At 39.0% G+C, this 12,500-nt stretch overlaps 2 protein-coding genes and 1 pseudogene across 7 annotated transcripts in view; 2 read left to right on the top strand and 1 right to left on the bottom strand.

Annotated features, from left to right (window-relative positions):
- LOC137974338 (tyrosine-protein phosphatase Lar-like) overlaps positions 1–11,346 on the top strand; it is a 15,899-nt gene extending 4,553 nt beyond the window's left edge. Inside the window, exons 3-10 of the mRNA XM_068821268.1 lie at positions 1,300–1,406; positions 3,273–3,462; positions 4,415–4,520; positions 6,214–6,445; positions 7,050–7,116; positions 7,690–7,734; positions 9,078–9,251; positions 10,242–11,346. Of these exons, the coding sequence (XP_068677369.1) occupies positions 1,300–1,406; positions 3,273–3,462; positions 4,415–4,520; positions 6,214–6,445; positions 7,050–7,116; positions 7,690–7,734; positions 9,078–9,251; positions 10,242–10,471 (1,151 nt within the window). The 3' untranslated portion in view covers positions 10,472–11,346. The remainder of the gene's footprint in view (positions 1–1,299; positions 1,407–3,272; positions 3,463–4,414; positions 4,521–6,213; positions 6,446–7,049; positions 7,117–7,689; positions 7,735–9,077; positions 9,252–10,241) is intronic.
- The window catches only part of LOC137974334 (uncharacterized), a 141,306-nt gene that overhangs the window by 55,089 nt on the left and 73,717 nt on the right, over positions 1–12,500 (top strand). The gene's annotated exons all lie outside the window — the stretch shown is intronic.
- LOC137974344 (uncharacterized) overlaps positions 11,833–12,500 on the bottom strand; it is a 4,525-nt pseudogene continuing 3,857 nt past the window's right edge.

Raw genomic sequence — 12,500 nt, 5'->3', positions numbered from 1 at the left:
TTACGTGTTTTTATTTTATGCCATTTATTGTCTAAATTCTTGGTCCAAAACAAATTGATTGCTTAAAAGAATTTCAGAAAATTTTAAAATCCCTTGTAGGGAAAAACCACTAAAATAGGACGTCTGTTTTTGCTTTGACAACGTAACAGAGAAAAAACAACGTTCAAACAAAAGAATACACTTTTTGATCTTCATTCTCATACATAAATACTGACGAAATAAGGACGTTTCAAAAAACGGGCACCTCTCACTTATGACGAGACCTTAAAGTGGTACTATGATCAAAAAATCATTACCTTTTTTTCTTCAGATTTTGAAAGCGTGTTTGCTTAACACCTAACTGGCAAAATTTTGAGCTTTGAGTTTTATCCAAAGGCTGTTTATTTTGAGTGTAAGTTTCGGATTTCACGGTCCGCCATTACTCACGTTCAGAACTGGCCGATTGGACCTCAGAGGGTTGGATCTAGAAAAAATGACGTCATTTACTCACTAGCTTAAAATTTCAGCGTGTAAACGCAATTTATTACATATGCAAAACACGGGTTTAAAAGTCTGAAGGCCCGAAACTCCCGTGCTGCATATTAATTCGGCCGCGTACACACGCATTGCATTCTTAAACTAGTGAGTCTTTGACGTCATTTTCTCCTCGACCCAGCTCTCTCAAAACTTTAAAGTTAGTAATGGCGGACCAATAAATAAGAAAATTCCAGTTAAAATAAGCAGGTGTCTTTTTAAAATCAGAACTTAAAACTTGGGTCAGTTAGTGTTTAGTTAACATAGTTTTGAAATCCAAAGAAAAAAAAGAATTGTTTTTTTGGTCGTAGTACCACTTTAACACCGTGTGGCAAAAATAACAGCTTAATGGCAAATGGGACCTTTCCGAGCTGCTGTTTGTCTCGGTTTCGAAGTGAGTCTAGGTGCTCGGCTATTAAAAGGGAATTGAAAGGGAAATGAGTTTGATTTGCATAAGAATACACAACTCATTTCAATTTGAATGGTTGTTCACCAGAACTCGCATTGAAACTGAGGCATGCAGCAACTCGGATATGGGTTATTAACTCGCACAAATATCAAATGAAATTACACAATCGCCAATTTATTATATGGGTCACTTATCCGTTTGCCACTCTCTTACATTTTGGTTGCTTCTGAGCTCGTTAGTTGTTTTCTAGGTGGCATCTTATCTATAAGTTGTTTATTTCTCTCTTCATAAAATTAGTTGGTGTATTTAAGTGAGGTCCAAATAAACAATATTTCTTCTTGTTGTTGTTCTTGTGCCTTTTTGGGTAATGGCTGCAGCTCTTGGTCCACCAAGTGACGTCAAGGCAGGTCCCGCGTATAAAAGAAGCATCACCTTGTTCTGGAAAAAGCCCAAGATGTATGGAGATGATGTACAATTGTACACGGTAATTGATTGATTGCTTTTTGATTGCGCAGTGATCGTATCTTTGGAATTATCCGGACAGTTAGCATTTTTTTAGCTGGAAGCTAGCTTTTTTATTTCATGTAGCGATCGCAAATCAAGGCTGGCTTCAACAGCCAACTTCACTCGAGTTCCGACGCGTTGTGAGTTACGGGGATACACGTTACGGACAATCGCTTGAATTCACTTCATTGATTCACTATAAGCTAGGAATCCAAGATCATATCATAAACTGAAACAGCAATACTAAAAACTTGCTAAGGTCTGATAACCGGTATACTTACATTCCAATCATTCCACAGCAAAATGTGCGATAAAAGCGAAAACTAGCGTACGTGATTATTATGTAGTCAGATTATAAAGATTCTTATCGAGGAACAAACGGGATTTCTTGTAAACTGAAGAAGCTCACTTGGTATAAAGAAATTCAAATGGCGTTAAAACTATGATACTTGTTCAAAGCTTAACAAATTGCGAGCTAAAAATTAGCGAAGATATAAACCCTAAACTTAATCTAGTGTGTATTTGACGTCATTTTCTGTTCGACCAGCTCTCTCAAGATTTTATTAAAGTTAGTAATTGCGGACCATTAAATAGGAAATTCCAGTTAAATAAACAGTGTCTTGAAATCAAGGCTTAAAATTTCGGTCATTTTTGACATAGCTTTGAAATTAAGAAACAGAAGTATAATGGCACTTTAAAGGAAAGGTAAGAAATGACTTTCACAACAGCCCCGCTTTGCCTCGGGAATTGTCCCAAATCTTCAGCGTCTCACAACTTACTCCACTGAAAATATCTGAATTTTCCGGTAACGGAACCAATCCAACTAAATGCGGTTCGGGCCAAAACTATAACGTACATCAAAATCACGTGATTGAAATAAGATAAGATCAAATCAACTACAAATTTAATATCTGGAAAGCAGGTGCACAAATACAAAACCGCTACATTTCAGCTTGTGGTGTTTTAATTTAGTGGTATAAAAATAAATAAAAGTGACTTGAGTTAGCATATTTTAAAGTGCCCCTGTGACCAAAAAATCAATTCTTATTTTTCTTTGGATTTCAAAACTATGTCAACTAAACACTAAGCGACCAAAGTCTTAAGCCTTGATTTAAAAAAGACACCAGTTTATTTTAACTGGAATTTTCCTATTTAATGGTCCGCTGTTACTAACTTTAAGATGTTGTGAGAGCTGGATCGAAGACATGAGAAAATGACGTCAAAGGCTTACTAGTTTATGAATGCAATGCATGTGTACGCCACAGAATTAATATGCAGCACGGGAGTTTTGGTCTTTCAGACTTTTAAACTCGCGTTTTGCATTTATAGTAAGCTGCATTGACACGCTGAAATTTTAAGCTACAGAGTGAGCCTTTGACGTCACTTTTCCCTGGATCCAACCCTCTGAGGTCCAATCGGTCAGTTTTAGACGTGAGTAATGGCGGACCGTGAAATCCAAAACTTACATTCAAAGTAAACGGCCTTTGGATAAAAGTCAAAGATCGAAATTTTGCCAGTCAGGTGTTAAGCCAACACGCTTTAAAAATCGAAAGAAAAAAAGGAAGTGATTATTTTTTCATCATATGGGCACTTTAAGCAAAGAGAAAAGGAATAATTATTATTGTAATGGCATGTAGATTGTGACTGACTGTATGCACTCAAATTTGGGGACAACATCGAATCTAGGAAATTGAAATCATTTTAACACAAAGCGGAGTCATCAGCAGACAAATAGTAACAGATGAAATTGTGATCAAGTTAAAACATAAGGACATGAGTACATTTAGTTCTGTTGGCCTGTGTGTACGGATAAACGGATAAATATGTGCTTTGCATTCACTTTCAGGTTATCTGCGAGGGTACAAAGAGTTATGATCCTGAATTCAAGGACACTAGATCAGTAGAAATAAAGGCATTGAGCCAAGAATTTACTAATCTCTATCCAGGGACAAAGTACAACTTTGTTGTGTTTGCTACAAACAACTGTCGGAATGGAGATAACAGCTCCACCGTATCAAGTCATACCTTGATAACTGGTATGTTTTTTAACCGTCTGTTAGTGTGCATTGCTTTTTGTTGTACTTAAAACAAGCCTCACAGGATTCCCCTTCATGTGGAGCTTTGCCTGTGTATTTCAGACACTACCCAGCTCTTATTTCATTGCTTCACTTATATACTGATGGCAGAGGTCATGCAGGTGTTTGTTCTTGGTTCAGTTTGGCATCATTGGGGTTCCAAAGTAATTGACATAATATCGAACACCAGATTAACTATGGTTTTCGGAGAAGATCGTTTTATTCCCAGTATAAACACCGACACTGGTCTTTCCTTGTTCTTGTTCAACAAATCTGTTAAAGGGATCCTCCACTAAAACAAGAAAGTAACTCAAGATTGTACGAGCTTTTTCCAATGGAAGCGTTTGTATCTAAAATAAATGAATTTCGAAAACGCTTGCTTTGATTTTCAAATGGCGGCCCATCTTCAGTGTCATGGTTTCACTATTGTTTCAAAACAAAAGCTCTTTGTGTGAAAACAATAAGGGCAACCGTAACACGTCACAATTATTCAAGACGGCGTCCCCGGGAAATGAGTGATTCTAAAGTTCACTATTTTTTATCCAAACACTTTTTTGGGGAAAATTATGGAGCAAATTTGATTGCAAACATTATTTTGTTAGGTTTTAAATTATTCATTAAGGCCAGGCCAAACACTTGCAACATTTCAACGCAACATCTTGCAACATTGTTGCGTGATGTTGCGACATGTGTTGAATGGGCTGGCCAAACGCACGTAACATATCGCAACAGGGTGGCCAAACGTACGCAACATGTTGTGCCCAACAATGTTGCAAGATGCTGTGTTGAAATGTTGCAAGCGTTTGGCCAGGCCTTTAGTCGGAGTTGAGGTTCCCCTTAAAAAAGTGCCTGTGATGCTTGAGACATGATATTTTCGGGAAATGTCTTGAACGAGTTTTGTTGTCACCCGTAGCTCCAGCTGCACCGAAAAACCCTTGTGGAGAACTGAAGATCGATACAACCGGGTCATCAGCGAATTTGACCATATGGCCCGCAAAGCAGGACAATGGCCCTATCAGGTATGAGGTAATGTTTTTAGTAGCACTCAAAACAAACCCGTGATTTAAAAAAGTGAAACCTCCACCGATGACATGGGGCTGTCTGACACTGAAAAACCTCTCTCCTTTAACTGAATACACTGTAACAACTGTACATAAAGTGGCCGGACAATGTATGAATTGTATGGACAATGGTACAATTACGTCTTCATGTCCATTTTATTGAATCGGCTACTAGTACAGTAATTTCTTTTGTGAGAGTTAGCTTTACAAAAACTTTCCTTTTTTTCTCTTTGGTCACATTTTATGGTATTTTATTTTAATTTTCAAAACTCCGGCTGAAGACAAGTGTTGAAAGCGTTGATGTTTGCGTAACCACAAACTCATTCACAGAACTATTCTTGGTTTGCATCCACGTGATGAGACGGCCATGTTGGTGAACAAAACACCACAAATGGCCCCACATGATTTGCATAATAATAAACCTTTTACTGCATTGTTCTGTACACCAACATGGCCGCCTTGACTTCAGATGCAAACCATCAATATGTCAACACCGGATCACCGGACTGTCCGTAATAAAGAGGTGAAGTTTATTACTTTGTTCTCTGGGGCCGAGATTTAGTGTCCGTTGGCCGTATTAGAGAGGGTCCGTATTATGGAGGGTTTTTATAGAAAATGTGAATTTTCTCGGGACACAGGAAACTGTCCGTAATAGAGACGTATGCGTATTAGAGAGGTGTCCGTAAGGAGATGCAGTGATGGATTTAGGGGGAGGGGGCACCTTCCTGAGATGACCTGAGGCTTTCTAATAGAACTGGTATTCTGCAAAAAAAAAAAAACCGTCACCAGTCAGCTACACCATTCCGTAGTGGTGCACCTCTTCCTAAAAAAATCCCGCATCCCTGAGAGGTTCGACTGTACTGCTTTGTATGAGTTTCCATGTTTCACACGATTCATTAGTGGAACCAAGATAAGCGAACTGTTACATAATACCCCTGTTAATAAAGAATGCAAAAAGAGAAAAGATGCCGGAAAGAAAGATAAGTCTGCATGCACCGGACTCGTGCTGAAGAGTCTTCAACCAAATTCAATTTGGCCAATCGTAATCTTTAGGCCCGGGCAAACAGTTTCAACATTTGCTTCAACATCTGTTCGATTTTGTAGAACGATGTTGACTGATGAGGTGGGCAAAACGGTTTTAACATAACATTCAACATTTGATTCAACATCATTCCCAGGCTGCAGCCGTGGTTGTTACTATGGATACGGATATGGATACGTCATTGAAAGACCGATTAGTGCGCACGCGCATACTCAACGTTGAAAGAAGAGGACAAACAGCTTCAACTTCATTCAACATTCGCGATAACAAAACAAATGTTGAATGGTTGTTGAAGCAAAGATTAAACTCTTTTAAACTCATTTAACATCGATTCAACTTCGCTCTTCAACAAAATCGAAGGGATTTTGAAGCAAGCCATTTGCCGTCCGGGCGTTCATGCTATCAACTGAAGTAAATTAATGACAACGCAAAAGTGTTGGAAGACACAAGGTCGCTTTTCAGAGTTGAAGTTGGCTTTAATTCTGATCGTCCAAGAGAATGGTGCAAGCTTTCATTGCCCATTCCTTGTCCGACTGAGTACATCAATATTATTGTTGTCAGTAAAGTCAGCAAAGTTATTTATTCATTTGTTTCGATTTATGCTTTCAGCCATTATCAAGTTTTGGTGCATCGAGTCAAGGATTGGACTGATACAATCTCTGACTGGAGTAATCTTGGGCCTGATTTCTATATTTCTGCTCAAATACCTGCAAGCGCTGTTAATCCCTCGATGACATTTGTTCTTGGTGACGGAGAAGACATAGGTGGTTTTACTAATAAGAAGTTGTCACGCGGCCAGAAGTACAAGATATTTTCCAGGGCAATAACTGATAAGTCAAAGGTATACAAGCACAGATTCAATTTCCAACGGGAGAGGTGGGTCTGCCAACAGGCTGCCGTTATTTGGTGAAGTGGCCCTTCAGTCTTGCTTTTGTCTTCTCTTTGTTTATTGCAACGTTGGGTCCGGAAGGAGGAAGTCTCCACAACAAATCAATGAAAAGTGCTCACTCATCTCGTGACGTCACAGGCACCCAAGCTCACAACGCGATTTTGCAGTGCATAACTATTATGTAGTAAGAGAGTTTAATGGTGAAAAGAGTTAAAAATTAAGTTAAGTTGAAAAACTGAACGTCTTTCTCTCGCAATTAACTTTCCATACCTCGAATATGTTGCTCACTTTTGTTTGTGTCGATTCATTAGCCATTGCTAAGAGTGTATAAACGAGTACTGATTTCACTATATCAGCAGTGGCTAATGAATCAACACAAAACAAAAGTGAACAACATATTTGAGGTAGGGAAAGTTTATAGTTATGCATTGCAAAATCGCGTTGTGAGCTTGGGGCGCCTGTGGTGACGCCATTCACAAAACTTCATGCATGAAATGTTGTAGGCAATGTTCGAAAATGTGGATTTCGGTTTGATTTTCAATTTTATTTTTCGTAGGCACATCTTGGAGAGCAAGACTTGATCGGGGAGGCAACAATTATCGCAAATATTGCTGTGAAAAAAGGTTTGAGCTTTTAACCTCTTGTTTTGACTGAAACATGAAAAATAAGAAAAATTCACACTTTCAGAATTTACAATTATTTAGTTTTATTTTACACTTTTCATCTCTTTCAGTCGCTAATCTAAACTCAATTGTACTGAATAGCCATTTCAAACAGGTTTGCTTACTTTCGCCATGGCACCAATTTTTTAATTGGGTGTGAAAAGGAAAAAAGTGTTTGTGGTTGCAGTGATTTTGGTTTGCATTTGTCTGCTTCATGATTGGCATGGATTGGAAAAAATCAAGTTCCGTTGTAACTTGCCTGCATTCTCTTTATCGTTCTTAGTGCTTCCTGCAATTGACTGACTAAATTTTTTCTGGATATTTGTTTTCAATTTTCTGTTACATCATCATAGTTAATTTTGCAGGTTGCACTTAGTTGTTATTTAGTCCTAACGGTTTTCAAACACTTTGTAACTGACGATGATATTCGTTGCATCCAGAAATGTCGTCATCTTTTTAAAAATCACAATATACTTTCTTCCCTCTCGACCATATTTAAGACTCTTTTGAGTGATCTACTCTTTTTGTATCCAGTTTGTATCTGTGGACAGGAAAAGACTCAAAACTCGTCGAGCTCAGGTATCTAGTGAAATTCGGAGATAATCTTTGGAAATAGAACGGCCACATAAGCGATGGTTTGATTTGCTTTCCTTTCTTGTTTGTTTGTTTTTTTACCTGCTGTAAAACGGATGATTTGTAGTCTGCCCAATTAGGTGAGCACTTATCATCACCATTGTTAATAATTATTATTTACACAGTGTGAGCGTTAAAAAAGGACGACGGATCTACGGTCATTTTCATGTTCAAATGCAGCGATTGCAAATTGCGCATTTGTTCAATTCTGCGTAATCTGTGTGATGTAAGTTTTTTCGGCTTACAAGTCAACACTTAGATCAACGTGGGAAGGACCACAAACGATTGGGAAATGAAAGAAGAACCGGCAAAGAATTTTAAGTTCTTGAGAAAGTGCTCAAACAGGTTTAACTGCTGGATTTTTGAAACCCTTTAATTCGAGACCTCAAGCCAAAACTGAACTAAGTTGAACATGGTGATTCCATCTGTCTTAAGCAGTTTACTTAATGCCTTAACATAGTTTTCATCTTACATCTAATTTACTCTTTTTATATTCTGTCAATGTTTTACTGCCACGTTTGCATGCAAATATTATTTAGCTTTTTGCTTTTACTTTTGGAAATTTCAAGTTATATTTGCGAAATGTTTATATTATCAACTTGAACATGAAAATGACCGTAGAACAATCGAAACGTCGTTCTATTTTATCGCTCGTTTTCATCATTATTTTATTAACTTATTCATCATGACGATCGCAACGACGACGACGACGCCTCCAGCGTAGAATAATGCAGAATCGAACATCACAAGTTCTTTAAGCTGTAAGGTTCTGGACAAACAACATCAAACATTGTTTGTTGACCAAACATGCTGATGTTGAAGTGAGTGGCCAAACGGTTACAACATTTTGATGTAATCCCGATCAAACTCCACAAGCAAGGAAAGATGGGTCACAAATACGTAAAAAAAACACGTGGATACAAGCAGCTGAGCAAGCTTGGTACGCATGCACGTGCCAAACATGTTTGATACGGCTGGCCAAACGAACAAAACTTCACCCATCAAACACGAGAACAAAAGAAATCTTTTACGTTGTTTGATCGAATGTTTGATGGTCTTCAAACTTTATCAAACACGACGAAACTAGATCAAACAGCACCAAACAAGGTGGCCAAACGGTAAAATGGTTGGTCACCAAAACAAGGTTTGATGTTGTTTAAACGCCAAAAACTTCCCGTTTGGCTAGGCCCTAATAAAGAATTTAATGTTGTTGTTTCGGATGATTTTCTTTCCTTAAAAGTTCAGGGTCCCCGGGCATCTGAATCTTGCCTTTCTTTTATTGTTCCTAGAAACAACGTCGGTAATCTCATTAGTTTCCAATACCGCGTTAGGACTCTTGCTTGGTCTGTCCGTTGTTTGCAATGTCTATCAGTTGTGGCGTTCAAAGCGAGTTTCAAAAGCTGCTGAGAAGTATTCTTCTAGGGAGAAAAACGTTCAGGATTCTGAAGATTATGATTTACCAGGTTTGTAATTGCGAACGCGTTGTCATAAGACACATTAGCTGGAGCAGAGGAGAACAAAGCAGAGAAGAGAAACTAGAGCAGAGTAGCATTAGGGAGTGGGAAGCTGACGAATACATTGCACAATAGACCACTTTCATAAATGGCGACGACATTTACATTCTTTTGTGTTAATTAACAATTAGACCCTTCGCCCGCAAGAGCTACGGGTCAATAGCCCATGAGGCGAAGCCGAATGGGCTATTCACCCGTAGCCCTTGAGGGCGAAGGGTCTAATTGTTTTAGTATCACCCAACTAGTCGGACAGAAAAGGCAATAATAAAGTTAGCAAATGCAAGTTGAAGGAATATTTATTTGGGAATAAAACGAATGAAAGCGTCACGCTTTTCGCTACTCGAGGACTATTAATAATAGTCCTTTAGTAGCGTAGCCAATCAAAATGCAGGATTTGCATTAGTCCACTAGTTGGGTGATACTAATGTTAATTAGACCTACTGCACTCATTTTGAAACAAAAGTTCTTTTGAAATTTGCTCGTCATAGCGAGGCTAAAAAGGCTTATTAGCATAGAAACAAGAATATTTTATATGGCCGCCATTATGAAACAGGTCTATTCTTGGGTTTTACTCACGTGATCAACAGCGATGTTTTTCAACGAAAGCAAAGGAAAAAGTTTGCATAACAATAGAGTTCAATTCACGGAGGATTGGATCGGGACTCCAACAAGGCCGCCGTCTCATTGTTTGGGGACTCCAACATGGCGGTCGTGACGTCATGTGAAACCAAGTATACTTTTTGAAAAACAAGACGAGACGTAAGTGGTCGAAACCTTTGTTGAAGCAGGGAGTTGCAGTGCAAATATAGTGAAGTTCATTTTGTGGGACAGATAAATGAGACACTTTGTTTAATAGTGTATCCTTCATGCTATTCTTTCATGTTCTTTATGTTGTATGCGTTATTCTTGTTAAAGCTTCATCTTTTTCTTCTACTCTAGTGAATACGGGTGGTAACCCTTCTAGGGAGCCATCCATTTACATGGAACTTCAGCCAGTTGCAATACTCACAAAGAGAGAACAAGTTTCAACTAATTTACCAAATGAAAACACTGTTTCAAGTCAACAAACACATCAGGCTTTAATAGAATACGAAAATGCTGGCTTTCAAACATGCCCAGAAAGAAAAGAAGACGCCGGGGAAGATGTTTACGAGGAACTGGTAGCTTAGCTTCAGCTTTTAGGGATATACCTCATACTAGTTTTACATAGCGTGTCTCATTTTTTTTAGGAAGCGCTATGTGAGTGTATTCAAACGCGCCTTGCAACACTATACAGTGAGGCTTAAGCCTAACACCAGGACTCTTTGCCTTACTTACCCAATGCAAATAGTGTGCGTGTGTTGAGTTGATTAACGCCTCGAAAATTTATTATGAAGTATTTTGATACGGGCCTATGGTACCTCGTTGTTGTATAAAATAATAGTCTAACTAATCGCAGATGGCAACATCATTAAAAAGGCACCCCTTTCTTCTCAGTTATAAAACGACCTGAACTGTCTATCTGACTTTCAGCCTAAATGGCTGAGTTACAAGAATTGGCCAGAATCACAGTATCAATAGACATTAACTTGTAACAATAATTTTGATCGTATACTGTAAATTACAGTAAGAGTAAGGCCTTTAAGTGGTCCTTGTACTATGATTGTGAGAAAAATGTCAAAGCCAGCAGTTTTAGGAATGAATAACGGGAAGGTAATGCTGATATCATAACTCGAATTTTTTTTACATGGCCTGCGTTACGAGTGGAAGGAGGTAACCAAGTGTTGGTGAAGAGGAGCGTCTCTTCTTAGTGAAGATAACACATGCATCCTCTTTACCCACTGGAAGAGCCGGGAACGAGACCAAGTTACTATGACATGACCTGCGTTACGAGTGGAATGAGGTAACCAATTGTTGGTGAAGAGGAGCATCTCTTCTTAGTAGAGGTGACACATGCACCTCAATCCCAACTGAACTGAAACCCGGGCACGAGACCAAATTGGTGGTTGGAATCATAATGCAGCACGGGAAGAATGATTTGCAATGTCCTCTTGTGGGCTAATAGCCATTGTGGGCTAATAGCCATTAATAGCCAGTGGTGTGGCAAGGAGAGCTGAGAAATCCAAACGGACTGGCGCATTTATGCTACAGTAGATGCATTAGCTCAGTGCATAGCAAACAATCCATACTTTTTGAGCGCAAGGAGGGCGACCTAACTATAATGAGATCAAGCTTAAATAATGATAACAAATAACGACATGAGTAATAGATGGTGGCAAAGGGCTTCTACGGCACGACCGAACACCTGCACCCCGACCCTGCCTATTATCGTTTATTCGCCACACCGTTTGCTCTTGATTAAGAACTAATAAAGCAAAATTGTTAGACAAACCCCGGCAACATGGCCGAAGCGCATTCCTCGTCCCAAACGGGAGGCTGCAGCACCTTCCTCTCCTGTTATTAAGAACGGTACCTACTATTATCATTGCGCCTAAGTTTGAAAACCTCGAGATACTCGGGTTTCGTATGGGTGGTGCTCACTGATACAAGGATATTTTTGCGCGGTTTAAAGCTATGCGGAGAAAGCAGAAGTTCAGTTTGCAAAAGAACGCCATACGTACTTTTGTATTTCAAATTAAAGCTTTAAAAAATGCGGGGTTGCCCCCAGTTTTCTTTTTGCCTCTCAATAAAACTCGTTAAGATCTGCTTTTCCCGCTAATTCATAAACCGCTCAAAAGTACCTTTGAATTAGTGGGCCCAATACACGCAAACGCAGGCGCGCAAGGACACCAGGGAAAGAGGCTGTTCATACTTGATCAACTTTGTTTATTTGAGTGCTTTCTTCACCTTTGTTATTGACAGAGTTGAGAAATTTGTGAAGAAATACATCTTGTAGTCACACGATTTTCAGTCTAGAATGACCGGCCCTCCACTTGGGCTAAGCCCAGCACACCAAACGCTGGGTTCGTTGTATGATGAAGCCATTCGTGCCACAACATTCGAGGCCAAAAGATAACATACAAATAGAGGAAAAACACCCTTGATTGTATATATCACAATATTTTATCGAATCGAGCAATCGCTCGCAAAACAGAAACAAATCTTAATAATTTTCAACATTTGCCAGGGTAAATAGTAGGACAATTCTCCAGTATCTTCAATTTTACGACGGGAAACGTAAAAATAATCGGCAGTGTTTGCTCTTTTCGGTTTTAGATT

This window comes from Montipora foliosa, chromosome 10 (assembly GCF_036669935.1).
Source record: "Montipora foliosa isolate CH-2021 chromosome 10, ASM3666993v2, whole genome shotgun sequence".
In the NCBI taxonomy this organism is placed as follows: domain Eukaryota; kingdom Metazoa; phylum Cnidaria; class Anthozoa; order Scleractinia; family Acroporidae; genus Montipora; species Montipora foliosa.
This window is presented reverse-complemented; position numbering and strand designations above follow the sequence as displayed.